Source organism: Xenopus laevis, chromosome 9_10L (genome assembly GCF_017654675.1).
Source record: "Xenopus laevis strain J_2021 chromosome 9_10L, Xenopus_laevis_v10.1, whole genome shotgun sequence".
Lineage (NCBI taxonomy): Eukaryota > Metazoa > Chordata > Amphibia > Anura > Pipidae > Xenopus > Xenopus laevis.
The window spans coordinates 84,295,495-84,312,614 of NC_054387.1; the positions used below are offsets into that span (position 1 = coordinate 84,295,495).

At 35.6% G+C, this 17,120-nt stretch overlaps 1 protein-coding gene across 1 annotated transcript in view; it reads left to right on the forward strand.

Moving 5' to 3' along the window:
* LOC108701422 overlaps nucleotides 1-17,120 on the forward strand; it is a 98,898-nt gene that overhangs the window by 15,505 nt on the left and 66,273 nt on the right. The window contains exons 4-12 of the mRNA XM_018236080.2: nucleotides 2,457-2,539; nucleotides 2,864-2,934; nucleotides 4,061-4,213; nucleotides 5,915-6,045; nucleotides 6,593-6,696; nucleotides 7,804-7,904; nucleotides 8,873-8,972; nucleotides 11,324-11,423; nucleotides 12,208-16,164. Of these exons, the coding sequence (XP_018091569.1) occupies nucleotides 2,457-2,539; nucleotides 2,864-2,934; nucleotides 4,061-4,213; nucleotides 5,915-6,045; nucleotides 6,593-6,696; nucleotides 7,804-7,904; nucleotides 8,873-8,972; nucleotides 11,324-11,423; nucleotides 12,208-16,164 (4,800 nt within the window). The remainder of the gene's footprint in view (nucleotides 1-2,456; nucleotides 2,540-2,863; nucleotides 2,935-4,060; nucleotides 4,214-5,914; nucleotides 6,046-6,592; nucleotides 6,697-7,803; nucleotides 7,905-8,872; nucleotides 8,973-11,323; nucleotides 11,424-12,207; nucleotides 16,165-17,120) is intronic.

Below are 17,120 nucleotides of genomic sequence, written 5' to 3' on the forward strand. Positions count from 1 at the left end.
CTACATTAGTGGACATGATTGCTTGGCTCTACCAACTGTAGTAGGTGTAGCCTCTGCCTAGGAAAATAATCGCAGCTCCCTTTCATATGTATACATTTATTAAAGAATAGCACAAACACACACACACATTTCAAGTAGCTTTGAGCTGCAGATCACACAGCTGTTCAAATGGTACCCAAAAATACTGTAGCGAAATTGGTAACACTAAACACACACAATACTACCCTCTGGTGGTGATTGACCATAAATATGACAAATTAAAAAAATAAAATTGTAATCATGGTGCTTATAGAATCTTAACAAATGTGATGGCCACACACAGAACTAAACACGTGTTCAGTATAACTTATTTGCACAAAACCCAGGGATTTAATGGTAAAGGGTCCCTATCATCTGGTGGTTGCATCGGTTTTGTTGTGGCATGCTGTTTGTTAAGCAGCCAGCGGTCGCAGGCAATATTAGGGTTTACTTAGATTTAGTGGTGCAAACTTCCACCAAAATTGTGTTGTTTGAAAAATTAGAGACAATTCTTACACATGCAGGTTGGTAGACTGTAGTGTTTGTTTTACAGTTACAGTATATGCAGTCAGTGTTGTCTTTTCTAGCTAGATTTTCTAGGAGCAATTATTTTTTTGTGATCAAGTAGCCTTAAATATATACTCACTAACAACAACCAGTTTGTTATTTGCTTTCATGTTGTATCTTTTAGCGGAGTGGTCAAAACGAATATATAGTTGGCTACTTTTGATGACACTAGTACAATTGTAATCCTATGTTAGTAAATGAGTACAGAAGGCTGATTCTACAAAACCCACAGGCGCAAATGAAAGAAAGCTAAGGGAAGGTAATTTGCACCCCTCCACAGAGGACTTGTACCCATGGGATTTCTGGTCCAAACTGCAAAGTGCAAAGCACAATGGACACAGGAGCAAGGGAGCCCTCTACATAGACCCAGGGCAATCACAGGCTCCTCTTAAATCCTTCACCCAATAGCACTCCCTAGGTTTCATGTCATTCAGGTGGAAGCTGCCTTTGTTTCCATTATAAATGCAGGCAACTCTGTATTCACAGGAGGATACAGATTAACTATATTAATGCTCTCTGGGAATCTGTAGGGTTATGGCAACCCAAAGGTAAGGGTGTATGGCACTTTGCCGCCTGCCATGTATAGTACAATGAGACTCAGATTAAAATATGTACTTGATGTTATTGTATAAAACTGGAGTATTGGAATATAAGAAACACTACCTCCCACTGACAGCAATGGGAAGCATTGTAAGTAGCCAAACATGCATAATGTACACCAAAAGTGGTGCCCATTTTCAGGTGATAATGATAGGTATAGGGTGATATGTATAATATGGACATCCCATTGGAATAACATTTTTCAGGGGGTTATTTATTTTTAAGGAGTAAATCACCTTCAAATTAATTTATGTGTGATGTAGACAATGGTATTTCAAGATAATATTCAGTTGTTCTTTACTATTGTGACTTTTTTTTATTATATTTTGTTTTCAGCTCTACAGTTTGAAATTTCAAATGCTTTCTGGTGTCAAGAAAACTAAACTATATGCTAATGGGCTCCACAGCAAATTAATTTTAGGACCCCTATCATTTGCAGGAGTTGTGCTGTTTTACCAATATATGTTGAAATTGTCATGAATTAGGGCCTCATGGGGCCCCCTATACTTCCTGGCCCCCCTGCAGGGTCTGCTTCCAATGTAGTTAGGCCCCTGCTTCTAACCTAGCAGTAGTTTGGATATCAGAATGCATAAGAAAAAACTTGTCAGTACCTTAATAGACAAACTATGTTGAGTGGATGCATGTCCCACCGTAGTCACTTTTCCACAGGTGATACAACTTGCACTACTTGAGATAGCCCTCCAACACATCTATAAGAAATTAAAATGCCTTTAATGGTACATTTTTGTACAGACTACACTGCAACATTTCAAGCCCACTGTGACCTTTAATTAAGATAATAAATCAAGCTTGATATATGGGGCATTGTAGTGTGAGGGCTGTAAAAGCTACACCAATAAAGGCATTTCAATTTCTCAAAGACGTTGTGGAGTGCTGAGTGGTGGATGGAAGATGAATAAGTCAGGTTCTCTATAGAAAGTTAAGTTCTAAAAAAGTTGTAAGAAGTTTATATTGCAAGCTGTAAAGAACCAATATGAAGGCCTAATTCAAAAAGGCTATAAACATAAAATTGGAAATCTGGTTCATCTACAACATACTTATAGCCAATTTAAAGATGAACTTAAGTGCAGGTATCAAAAAATAGCCAGAGAGGCCCCTTTTAATACTCAGTTTTACTGGTGCCTTCGATATCTGTCTGACTTTGAAGGAAGTGAACAAAGGTCACGTCACTCACTTGCCTTATAGATTTAGTTTGTTCGGATCATTTTCTCAGTTATAATATAATATAATTTACACTTGTTTGTTGCCAGAATACAAAAGCGCTCAGTTGATTCTGGAGGGGGAGGTGCCACGTTCTTGATAAGAGCATCAGACAACACATCATCTTCATTGGGTATGTGCTAGTTAACACCTTATTACTCTGTGTTTGACATATAGATAGCAAACTATATGTAAATGGTCTGATCATAATATTCTTACACATGGTTAATTCAACCAGTATTTAGTCAACCAGTTTTGTACGCCCACTAATTGATCAAATAATAGAAAAAACTGGTGTCTTAAGGTGCCTTAAGACACCAGTTACAGATGAATGGAATTGTTGCTCTTTCAGGAAAATAACAAGTCACAATGAATTATTCTGTTACAATGTGCATAAAATAACCATATCATATTGAAAACATCAATAACATTGAATACTCATTCTTCTTCTACATAGGGCAAAACAAAACAAATCAAAATAACACAAGTCCGCTGAGCAATCTCACCGAAAATGTAAATACTGCACAGGTAAACCATAACTCAATCTATTTCATTCAAAGGGCTAGAGAACACAACTGGTTTTGGCAGGAGCAAACTTTGCAACCAATCAAATATTTGCTATCATTATTCCAATCCAAGGTAAAAATATCTGGACTTAATTTACAAATTATAGCAGCCATATATTAACATTGGGGCCTATTTATTAAACCTTCATTTTTTCTGGTAGATTTTTTATGGGAAAACTCAAATTGTTCGTGAAAATATTTTTTAGAGATTTATTATACCCCAAAGCTGCTAAAAATCTGAATCCGAATGTACTCCATCTCAGACCTGTCGAGGTCATGTAAAAGTCAATGGCAGATGTCCCTGAAGTTGTTTCTTGACATTGTGATCTGCGCTGGATAATCTAATAAAGTCTGGGTTTTTGTTCAATAATCAAATAAAATCACGTTTACGGAGCATCAAATGTACAATACAAATTGAGGCTCAGTTTTTTGTATAATTTTTTTCACTCTTTTTCGAGAAGATTAGTGATAAATGAGTTCAATTTGTGGAAGGGAGTTTGGTCCAATTTGTTTTAAGAAAAAAATGTAATTAATTCGAGTTTTAGTTAATAGACCCCATAATGTTGCTGGGTGTAACACTGAAGAAATCTCTAATGCAATAAAACCAATGCAGTTTAAATACCATCAGCTTGCTATTAATATAGCCGGTATAAATGCCTTTTTCATATTCACCAATGACAATGTAATACTGGTCTGGGACAATCTGTGCTATAGATCGTCATCACCTTCTAACAAATATGTATATTAGTTGCATTCAGTCTGCTTATATGTTTTGTTTGTACACTTATGTTTGAGAAGAGTGAAAGGGGAACTGTCACAAAAGTAAAAATGTAATATTAAAGTTTTATCTCATAACCAAATTAAAAACAATTCTACCAATGTTCTAATTGGCCTATAACAGCTAAATAACTGCTTGTTGTGTTGTAATTTCTAATAATTTATGAACTATATTAGTATGCACTGTGTTCCTACTGAGTCTGTAGGTTTATGGGAAGCTTGGCACTGCTAATTCCACTACTATTTCAGTGGAAAATAGACCTTGTGTATTCACAGTATAACCTTTCATTCCTATATTCTACTGTTTCTAGATGGTGATACAGAGGTTGCTTTCAGGAGATGTAAATGGAGCTCTTTGCCTTTCTGCTATATCATTATTGTCACCCAATCAAACCAGCAGCTCCCAGGACTTCTGCAAAAACATAACATCACTGACCCAGTTTATAAAACTGGCAATAAACCAGGTAATTTGAAAGTCATGGCATTCCAGTGTTTCGTCCATTCCAATGAATATCAATGAAATGAAAAATAAATATATTTTTGTGCTGTTTGTTGTCAATGATAGCATTGCCCTGGAACCTGCATGGGACTAGATGTACACATGCCATGTTAAACTTGCAGGGGTTACAGCAGTGATCCTCAAACCATGCCCCACCAGTGGCCCAAGACAGTGAAGACCAAAAAAGTTTTCCTAGAGGGCTTGTCCATGATATGTGAAATAGAATACCAATGTGCTTGTTACTTCGCCAGCATTTATTTGTTCAGTTTGGGAAAGCTGTTTGTATTTTGCCTGGAGAGCCCTTAACTTGAGATTCAAGTTAAATCCATTTAGTCTCTGTATATCTGAAACAGACACTATTTCCCATATGTACTATTGTTTTGGAGCCATCTCCTTGCACTTCTGGCTGGCAGCTGCTCAGTCTTGCAAGCACCAGTACATGCAAATTTTAAGCAAATTAGCTAATAATGAAAATAGGTGCTTAATTGCTCATGTGTATTTTTCAATAGCAATTGGTTTCTGCTGCAAGATTTGATTAATTTTCAGCTTAAGCAATCATAAAGGAAAACCAGTTTGAGTTAAGGAAGTCAGGCGGAGTTTCAGGAAAAAAAAAGCTTGTTAGTTGACATACCTGTATTTTCCCCCAAGCAGGTTTTCTTAAATAAGAAAAAGTTTCTCAACTTTTAATTGCCAAACTTTTTCTTATTTAAAGGACATGTAAACCCTACATTTTACTAACATGTATATAAGTTGGGCAAATCTCCGCATCATTTGTACTGCATATATGCCCTCCGTTTACCAGTGCATCACATTTTCCTAAAAAAAAATAGCAGCTTTCACCCAATGGCCATTTTCCCTCATCCACATCATCAGTGAGGTTTACATTTTCAAACAGCACACATGTGCTGTAAAATTCATGCACTGAAGAATGCAGGCTTACACAACTTAAAAAGTCCTGCTTGGATTGAGCAATGTAATGGTTAAACTGAGCTCAGGAGAGGAGGTAAGGAGAAAACATATTAGCAGATAGCTAGAGCTGAGTTTTTATGGGAAACAGCAATGCCATCTCTTCATTAGCTGCTAGACTGGAGGGCATGTTTACTAAACTGAGTTGAGAAGCACTGAGCATGCCAAGTAGCCAACAGCCAAAGTCAATTCCTAAGGAGGGGGCTGAGTGGGTAAGAGGAGGAGAAAGAATCCTAAGTGATTAAGTGGAAGCTACAGCCTTACTATTTTACCATTTAAATTCGTAGTGGGTATACATCTCCTTTAAGAAAGCCCACAGAAAGGCTCAAGTAATCATAAATTGCCCCCCACACCCTTTTATCAGGCATTACATTTAAGGTTCCCTTCGGTTGCCTCACCTACATGCAAAGGTGTTTGCTTAAAAATACTTTATTGCGCCTAAATGGAAAGTAAGCAAGTGAAATCATATGCTCCTACCCAAAATGATGTAGCAAAGGATATTATGCAAGATGTCTGGAAAAAAAAGACAAAAATTGGGAATTCTGATTTTTGCAGTTTGCAATGTGTTGCCCACATTTGATCTTAAACAAACAGTATATAGTGGTATGCAATGCACTAAAAAATGTTTTAACTGTGTATGAATTTATAAATGTGATACAACTTTTAAAATATGTATGTTCTTTCTTTTGTCTCATTAAAGATTGGCTTAAATATGACCGTACTCCTCAGTACAATGCAGACAGTGTCAACTGAGTTTCAAAAAGTACAAAATAACACTGCGTTTTGGAATCAGCTTCTTATGTTACCACAGTATATCAAGGATCCAAAAAGGTGAGAATCCCAAAACCGATTATCTGTAATAACACACCACATGGTTAAATATTAGAATAAAACATGGCATTGAATAGGCCTGGAATTGCTTTCAGCCATGTTCTCTTAGGGCTATGGCATTTGGCTGTTTAAATCCATATTTATAAATACAAATTATGCGGAAAGGAATTATTAATTCCCAGAACTACTACAGATTCTTGGAAATATTTATTAATGGGGTAATTAGCCAAAGAGGTTTATGTAATTATTATGCATGTATGATTATGCAATTATGTTAATACTTTTGCATGCAAACTAAGACTGGCACTGGACCATTTTGCAGTACCATAATGGGATTTAAATAGTGGTAATGGTAAATCATCACTATTAGCTTCCTTAACCCTACTAAGAAACAATATTAACAATATCATATTTTGTAAGTTAGAATTTATTTAAATTATGACATTTTGTTTGTGTCCCTCTGTACATAACATGGTTTATTTCATCTAAACACTGACACAGATTTTTCCTTATTTGTTACTTTCTCCCCCCCCCCCCCCATTCTCAGTTTTCCCTTTGGTGGAGCGCTGACTGTAGAAGTACCTCCAGTAATCCAGGAACCTGCAGATATCAATTCCTGCATTAAGTTCATCCTAAGGATAGAAAAAATAGGTAAAAATATGAAAATACTGTGAGATATGTAGAGGCATGGGCAGTTATGGACCCAGTACAGTAACTCATAACATCACAATAAACACATAGGGGTTCATTTATCAACACTGGGCAAATTTGCCCATGGGCAGTTAACTATAGCAAACAATCAGTAATTAGCTTTTTGAAGGCAGCTACAAGTAGAACAATGAATGCAGCAATTTGATTGGTTGCCATGGGTTACTGCCCATGGGCAAATTTGCCCAGTGTTGATAAATGACGTCCTATAGTGGTGCATCTGATGTCAGGTTTGCCCAAGTTGCTATAACCCTAACATGAGGTTCTTTGTGTAAATTAATGTTGTGCAAAATAATGTTTTGCATACACAGGTGTCAGTGGCAATATGCGACTACACAGGGCAGAAATTAGAGAGAAAAGGGAAACACTTGTATATGAATTAACCACAAGGCACTCATTTTACTATTGCCAGTGTACATTGCTTGCCTATTACTACTATTACTAATGCTGGCAAATATTGCCAAAGTGCAGTGATCCCTCACAAATAATCAGCAATTATCTTTCTGCTGGTAGAGTACTAAAAACAAATATCTGGTTGGTTTTTATGGTTTAATGCACTGAGACAATATTGGCAACTGTTAGTAAATGAGCTGCAGAATTGTTATATATTTATATGTGCAAAGTGACAGCAGTTCAGAAGCGTTACGTCTGTTTTTGCTTTGTAAATGTAAGGGACAATAATAGGTAAATTCCAGACTGGTGAAGTTGAGCAGGTTTGTCTTTATGGAAAAACAGTATTTTCACATTATGTCTGAGGAGGGTGTGACAATAAAGTATGAATTTTAAATCTAATGCCTGGAATAATTATGTGCAAAGCAGCACCTTGAATGTTACAGTTTCTCCATTATTGTTATTCCAGTCAGGTGAAGTTGAGCATGATTGTCTATAAGGAAAAAACATTATTTTCACTTCCATTTTGTCTCAGGCTGAGGCAGGTGTGATAATAAAGTATGAATGTTAAATGTAATGCCTAGAATTATTATGTCTTTCATATTATTATTTGCATGGTATTTAATAATTAAATTTTACTAAAAGAAATGTCTTTTCCAGTGCAAAACAGCACCTTAAATGTTGAAGTTTCTGGCCAGTGGGAGACGTTGGCAGGTCAGAATCTTACTAAGGAGATTGAAGCCTGCATTTCATTGTTCAAGGTAAGACCCTATTAAGTAAAAACTTCTCGTTATTCAACCCAAATATACAGAGCTTCTTGGGATTTTCCATATAGGTAGGCCCTCATTTGGCTCTTTAAATCTATATCTAGTCCTTTTTCACAATCATGACAGTTCATGACAGCTGGGTTAAGACCGTGTACTAGAAAAGCAATCCAAAAGCTTATTGCATGATGATTTTCTCAACTATATTTAATTGAAGTGTTTTAAGACTTGTACACAGTTTTCCAGCCATTGGCATAACTCATAACAAGCTGAGACACTTCCCATTACAAGTGATTGTACCTACCTATCCTGTGTTATTACAGATAAACCAAAACTGTAAAAGGGAATAAAGGTGAACATGTAAAAAGTGAACGATAATATTAAATTTAGCTGCACATTAGCACATTAGTACCTTAGGTTTTGGTCTAAAAATCCTTCGTAGCATCATCCATTAGTAGATGCAGCCTACAAATGGTATTGCTCTACTGTACTACTTTATAGTAAGTTCAGTATGTCTGAAAATCATGAAAACATTTAGAAAAAGAGAAGAATCATTTTGTTAGGGTCATAGGCAAAGTAATCTGATCCACTTAAAAACCTGGGGCACATTGTAAAATGTATTTGCCATGGCTCTACTAATAAACCTTAGACGAAATTGAATAAGAAAGCAGTTTAGTTTAATTTAGCAGGTCACAAAGCCTCTAAAAGCAAATAATTGTCATTCATTCATCATATTAAGACCTGTCTGACATTTTGAGTCCTGGGTCACTGGCAGTACAGAGTCAGGTGAATCAAAAATATTGCCACATTCCAAACACTCCAGAACTGAATGCAGAATGATCATGGTTATCTTACAATCTGAGTTTCAGCCAAGCGGCTCTTTTTGTTGACTTTTGATGTATTATGACTAGAAAGTTAGTTTTTATTCTGTGTTTGTGCTTAACTATCTCATATTCATTCCACAGAGCTTGCCATGTGTGAATGGGACTTCTGAATGCTGGCCTCAATTGAAAACATTTTTTTCATTGGTGATGTCTCTTAACAGTCCATCTATCAACAGTCCATGTAAGTCAATTGCTCAGAGCTTTTTTTCCATAGACAAACATAATGCAACAAAAGACTAAGGGGGTTATTTATCAAAGGTTGAATGTTAGCGTTTTTATACCTCAACAGAACACACAACTTAATGGTTTCTTATTTAAGAAAAAACTCTAATGGAAAAAACTTGATTCAGGGGGTTTGATTTGCAAAACCCTCAAACTGAAATTAATTGAGTTTTCGGCGAAAAAAACCCCTCAACGTTTGAATTGATCCAGTTTTGGGGCAAAACCCTGCAAAAAAAAAACAAAAAAACATGAACAACACGAAGGCTAATAACATCTTCAAATGGTTCAAGGGGCCATTTGAAGATGTTATGGGTTTTAGATGGTGTATTTTAATAAATCTCAAAAAAAAAGTTTAACCCGAAAATGTTTTGACCAAAAAAATCATCACCTCAAAAACTTGAATTTTTAATGTAAAACACAACTCCAACCTTAATGAATAACCCCCTAAAAGTCAAATTAGCTAGCATATAAGGGGCTATTTACAAATGCACCAGTACATGCTCATTCACTTAGCACTTGCATCCATGGCACAGTGCACTCTGCACCGGGCCATATTAAAAATCCACACATGATTGGCACCTACGCTATGTGGTGTGTAGGGGTGAGATGGGTGACCTACGTGACTCCCATCCTGACCCTCAAAAATACAGTGTTGGTTAGTTAATTGAAACAGAAGATGAATAGGAAAACTAACTTGCAATTATAAATAAAAATAATAAAATTAAGCATCAGTGAGAAATGTTTTTTTGGTTACTAGTGTCTGTGGCCACAGAAAGAGAGAACATTGTTTATTGCAAGGAAACCAATAAAAATAAGAACAGTTGAAAGGTTTCTTAGAATAAACCGACCTATAACATCATTAAAGTTAATGTAACAAGCAAATTCTCATTTAATTGATAAATGATAACTCTTTCTCACATGGATTTCCACTAATAAGTAAAAATATAAAACATTGCAATACAGATAGTGGAAAAAAAGATGTGTCATCGTGCAGACTTGTAGACTTTCTGCTTTTGTAATGTTTGTGATCACATCAACAGAGTCAACCAGTTCTGCACCAACGCCTACAAATAACACACAAAGCATTAACGACAGAGAAAATCAGTGGCCATGCTTTGACAACAAATATTCAGCATTTTTTGTTGTTTGTTGGGGAAGCATTGTGTCAATATCTGCATAGAGTAGCTCCACGCAGGCTTATGCCATGCCTGTGAATTGAGCTACAGGAAGGAGTGCATGAACTTGAATCTGCTTTCCTCTACTTGTGTTCCAAATGCAGGTGGAGGAAACAGGAGGATCCATTGTATGTGCTTTTGCCCTTAAACCCAATACAATGTTACAAGTGATAGGTTTGTAAGATTGGGACGTTGTACCCATTTTTTTTCACTGCTGAGGAAACTGCATTGGCAGAGGTCAGTATGTAATGAAAGGGCTCAGGAGAGATGCAAATAAGAATCTCTTTAACTCCCAAGTGTTGTGATAAAGTCAAAGAAAGAGAAAAAATAAAGCTAAAAAAAATGCTAGCTTATATATGGAAATAAAAAAAATAAATAAATAAAGGAGCATACATAATATACTACAAATCAACTGAAACCTTTAAAAAAGAAACAAAAGTAAGTTTGTTCGAAAATCAATACATGAAGCATACCAGAGTTACACTGCCATACAACTGGACCTAAGGAGCAACATCTTTTCAAATTACAGACGCACAGGATGCTTTTGATTATTAAGGATTTGGACCCACTAATTTTTTTTCTAAGTCATGCAAATCAAAAGTACCGGTAAACCATTTATATAGCAAAGCAACAATAAATGTTGGGGTTATAGTCAGGTCTGATAAATGTCTGCTTATAAAGATGCATTAACAAATTGGCATAGGATGGAGCATGGGCACTACTGTCCCTGTTGCAAGGCAATGTAACACTTTATGTATGGAGTTTTAAGCAACTCTGTCTTGTAGTAGTGTTCTGGCTATTATGTTAGTCATCCAGTCACTCCAGCCTTTATACATTACATTTTTGCCTAACTAACTATATTAGAAACATTTTTTATTTTGCACAGCCTATCTATTTGCCCCGTTTTTATTTGTACACTGAACTGTTCCTTTAAGTCCTACACGCCTGCCTGCCACTGTCAATCTGCTCTGCATTGTCATTGCTTGACAAAAACAAAAACAATACAAGTATTTACAATTAAAAAAATAAACCTACTTTGTTAATTCAAAAATGGGGATATTATGTATTGATATATTGCTTGTTAACTATTAGCTTTTTTTAGTTTGACATTTCACAAACTCTGTTTCATGATTAGGCATGTCCAATGTCTCGGAAGTGGTGTGCAACAGTTCCATCAACAGTTCAGGGACTCTCCTAAGCAAAGTTATTACAAGTCAACCAGCAGAACTTTTAAGGTGGGAAGCTTTTAATGCTCTTATTGTAGAAGCAAATTTTGCTGACATTGCAGCAAGTTGAGGAGATAAGAAGACATTATTTGCACCTAAAGCAAGTCTCCTATAGGCCATCTCTATTTACACAAAGAAAGATTACTTTTTTTTCATCTAAACTTATATACATAATGTAGGACACAGGAAAGTAAAATGACAATAATATTTAGAAAATGACTATGAAGACGATCATTACTGTATTGTATTAGTTAAGTATTTATGCTTGTAGTAAAACACACACACAGAAATATAGAAATGTATTTTCTTTGTCTCAATTTTTACATTTTTTACTCTTCGGGATTATTTGTTACTTTAGTTCTAGCCATGCCCAAATGAAATGCAGTCACCCCTCTCTTGCTTGGACATATTTGTCTCTTAAAAAAGCAATTTCTGTATGTAGCAACTGGTCCCGATACAAGTATTTTCATTACTGTACATTCAGGGATTGTGTAACACTAGGTACTATGCAAAAAACTCACCTACCAGAAGCACTGCACCTGGGTGCAGGTCACATAATAACACATGCCCATGTATTGAAGGAAATCTGCAGTCACAGGTCTTATCTTGGCCAAAAAGATACATTTAATGCAAATACATTAATATCGTTATATTTTAATATCAATATATATATTTTAAACAGTGTATATATTTAAATCAGAAGTTGCAAACATTGATTTATAGATCAACGTAGTTGTTTGTATAAAGTTATTTTGAGTAGACTCATGGTTTTCTTATTATTTCATGATTTCAGATTTTTACCACAAACTTGGACACTTGTAAAACAGTATAACATTGATGAAATTATCAATCAGAAACTTCAACAAGCAATTGCCAGCCAGTACCCTGGTAATCTTCAAGTGCAACGTACCCTTACAGGCCTTGTGCAGCTGCTATTTAATACCACCGATTTACTGATTAACGAGGTCTCAACCAACTCTCAAATTCTGAATATCACTAGCTCCTTGCAAGTACTTCAAAATATATCAAATCAGTTCAACATACTTTTTCTTCAAAATAATCAGGCAGAGTTGCTTAACACCACAGAAAATATTGTTAGCGCCCTACAAATTACTGCTCAGAATTTCCTGCACTGGAACAATTTCAGTGACTTGACTTTGCCCTATAATGGATCAGATGAGGCCTTGAAAGAGCTCCAGACTTTAGTTAATACCTGGATGACCATTAGTTTAGAAAATGCTCTCTTAAATGACACAACAAGAATAATTGGGATTCTTTCTATGCTTAACCAGTCATCATTCACTCCATTAAAACAAATATTTTCAGCTCTTTTGAACTTGGACCCAATGGCAGCCAACATAACCAATGTAGTGATCAAAACGTTAAACATATTAAGTGAGTCAATATCTTTAACTAATTCATCAGACAGCTCTTTGCTTGCTGAATTTTACTTAAAGCAGATTGCAAATTTTATATCTGATAATAACCTGCAAAAGAAACTTTTGTTCTTCCAATTACTTTTCAACAACAGCAGCCAGCTCTCTTTTTTGCAATCTGATAATCTTAAGACTGTGGCTATGGATTTCTTGTTACTTTTTACTCCATCCAACCTTCAAAACATAAGCTCAGACCCCACTCATGCAGCGTCATCTTTATTCAATTTGATATCTAATGTCATTCCTGTAGAAGGGCAAGGTATTTTTCACGAACTGGTGAATGCTACACTGACTCTACTTCAATCAGTTGCCACTTGCCAGAGGAGCAATTCAAACTGTACCGGCACTACCACAATGTTTCAGCAAATGTTGTCGGGGTCCATATCTTTTATCAACTCTCTAAAAAGTGATATTCAGCAACAATTTATAAATGTTTCTGTGTTGCAATTTCCCATTCCTAGCAGTGCTGAAATTGATGTAATTAACAACATATACAATATGGCTTTGTGTTATCAAGGCAAGTCCTGTACCACCTTCAATAATATCTATAATGAAACCAGGAAAATTATAGATATACTAATAGAATACACTTTCGGAAATGGTTCAAACATCCTTTCCAACCCAGCACTTCTAGAAGAGTTAAAACAAAACCTTACTACCTTTGAACAGGTTCTTCATTCTGTAGATGTAAATAAGCTGATGTCTCAGCTAGAGAATTTTATCAATGGATCCACCTGTTTGATCTACGCAGATACCCAGCCATTGAACTGTACAGTAAAACTGTTTTCTTTTCTCATGGGCCTCATTCAGAGTTGTCCATTGCCTCAGCAAGTGAATGAAACTGTCCATGTGGCTTCTTCTATTGTAAATTTCTGGGTAAAAGAACTAAATTCATCATTAGATTTGACCTACATCTACAATTTAACAAAGCTAACATTTCAGAATAATTCAATGATAATGGATATTAACACAATGATTACAAACATTGCAAAGACTTTAGAAGAAATTGAAATTATGTTAAACACTAACAGCCAGGAGCCTATACTAATTATTAAAAACCTGGTTGATATTATAAACTCTGCAAACACAAATAACACAACTACCCTCTTTCTTCAAATAGAGCAAGAACTGATAAATATAAAAACACAACTTCAGATTGCTCAGTGGTATATAACTTATGTAAAAAATATAACAGAATCATTTCAGACTTCTGGCAATTGGTATCCTATCAGGACAATGACACAACTTATATTAAATAATATTCTATCTACTATGAAAGAAAATCCCTCCTTGACATTATTTGCAACAGAAGTAAATAATACACTTTACTGGTTAGGACAATCAAATCTTATACCTGTTATTCAAAGCCTGTTAAGTGCAACATCTCAAAATGGTGTTCAAAGCATAGACCAGATTATAAACCAAACTATGTCTATAATGCAAACTATATTTCAGGATAAGAACTTTTGGAATACTTTACTTAGTGAAACTCAACAATATGATGTGATGTTTGTGCTCAGACTAATACAGAAAATAAGCACAGAAAGTCAAGCCAATTTATCATCTGTTTTAATCTCAGTGGAAAGAGTTATTTATGCATTGGAAAGCATTCTAAACAATGCATCTCTGGACATGGCATTTGATAGGGATATCATGGAAATAATCTACAACATTCCCACTGGGATAATGAGTATTATTTCTAATACTGGAAACACAAGCAATATTAATAGGGATATGATATTAAATATTTCCATATTGCTGCTGCAGAACTGGAATTCAAGCAGAGTGCCAATTCTTCATTCTATAGAGCAACACTTGATGGATCTATTAGATATAGGCATGCAGTGTCATTTAAAAAACATGACTCCAGCAAGTACTCAAAACTGCTCAACCACAGACATTCTACAAGGTATACAGAAAATACTGAATTATTCCGGCTGTCAAGATTCCCTTCTGCTTTCTGACAGTAGCAATGGCATTACTTTAACTAAAATAGTGGAAAATGCTTTGCATTTTTCACAGACAGGAAATATGAGTGGATGCCTGATTGAAGGTGTACATCTCGCAGATGAATTGGTGTGCTTCACTGAAATAATAAGAATCTATACTGAGTTTCTTTCCAAACCAAATGATGCTTTTGGTCTTAACCTTACTTGGATTCAACAACTAAATGGGGAAATAACTCTAATTTCAAAAAAGCTTTTGGAAAACAACAAGACATGCTCAGTGATAGACAGAGCCACTCTAAATATAATGGAACAAGTGTTTGAAAGCCAGATGCTTTTGTTGCAGAAGCTTCTTTCTTTTATTGCACACCAGACTACCATTAATGGTCATAATCTCCCTTCATACACTGAATATTGGGGATGGCTCTCTGAAACTGTGGAGTTCTACATCTCTCAACAGCAACCAACACTTTTAAATGATAGTATGTTCAAGATTTTGAATGAAACCATGATTCAACTAAAAAATCTCACCCAGACCTCCCAAAATTGCAGCACACAGTCTGTAGTCTCTGCAGTATGGAACATTCTGGGCAACTTGCCAAATAAATTGGGTCACACAGAAGCAATGCAAAATTATTCACAATTCCTCAGTGATCTACACAAAGCTGTTAATCTTGCTATAAGTTTGGAAAGGATGCTGTCAAATAACAGTTATGAAAGCTTCCCAGAAGGGTTTCAGACTTTTATAACTCTTTTGAATTCAGAACTTAATTTAACTTCTCCTGAGTTATGTAGCACTGCAGTAAAAACCTTTATTGCTACTAACCAGAGTGTGGGCAGAGAGATGGACACACAGTTAATATCTATCATGAGCAACTGGTCATGCAATTTGATTTTTGGCAATATTTCCATAGTAGACTGGATGAAAGAGCTTAAAAATCTTGCAGCTACAATAGCAAATACACAGAATAGTCCTTTACAGTATGTGGAGATTGCCCAACAAATATCATCATTAATAAAAGAGGTTTTAAATTCTACCTCAACAGTAAACTTTCATGCAGTTATAAACTCCCTAAATGCAGTTTCCAATGCCCAATATGACTCAGTAAGTTGGAATGTGTACACATCTCTGCATGACTTTATTACCTCTTTACAGTTATCTCTAAATGTTGCATTATCCAGTGGAACTCTTGGACCCCTGGCAGTAAGTGAAAAGATCACTGCTGATACAATTGGGTCATTGGACATCTTACTGAAAAGGCTAAATGTCACAGGATATGAGGACATTTTGACATTTACTAACAACATCGTTCAGCTGTATTTCAGAAGCAGAAACAGTTCATTTGCCTTGGACAACTTAGCTCAAATGTAAGTTTTTAAAATTTCTCTTAGAGCATGGGTGAATAACTTTCTTTATCTCATAGCTAATGAAAATCTAGAAATTCAGTTAATAAGAATGACCCAAGTGCCCAAGAATGCAGAGCATGAGGGAGTGGTTTGTAGCAGTAAGGTTGGGAAATCTACTGTGCATATAGGCATGTGTCAAGTACCAGGGAACACACAGTGCAATCTAGTACTTTTGTTACAAGATGAGTAACAGAGATTCAAGTTCTAAAACCTTTACGGGGGAATGTAATAAAAATCGCTAACGGAAAAACTATTTGCAATGCGAAAAGTTATGCCTTTGCGCGAACAAATTTTGCTTTGTGCGAATTTAATAGAGCTTTTGCGATCCCGGAAACTGTTTAGCGACCACTTCCAACAGTTAAAGACCGTTTGCGAATCTTATAGTTTGCGCCAATGCGCAGTCAATGTAATAAAACTTCTTACTGAAAAAGTCGTTATGTTTGCTCCAAAAGATTACGACACCTTCAAGCATTTCTTATGAGTGCGCAATTAAAATTCGCAATGCGCAATTAAAATTCGCAATGCAATAACAGTTTAAGGAACAATATTACATTGCGAGATGTGGATTTTTAGTCTTATTGGTGCGAATTGTTTTGCTCTTTGCGACTTTTATTACATTCCCCTGTAAATGTTGTATCTAACAGATTATCAGCATAGGGAATCTATTTTGATGTGTGCCAAATGCATTCTAGTGCAACTATGTAGTGTAAAGTCACTACTACTTTGTATATTTTAGGAACAGTGCCCAATAATTGTCCATATTAGTGCTGCAGAAAGGATTATATTGCTTATTGAATCCTACTGATGATGCCATTCTGAAGAACACAAATGTAGAATATGCATCTGCTTGGTCAAGTTTGGCTTGTAATAAAGATTAGCAATCTAATAATGAGCAGAAGTAGCATTAATCTTTGTTT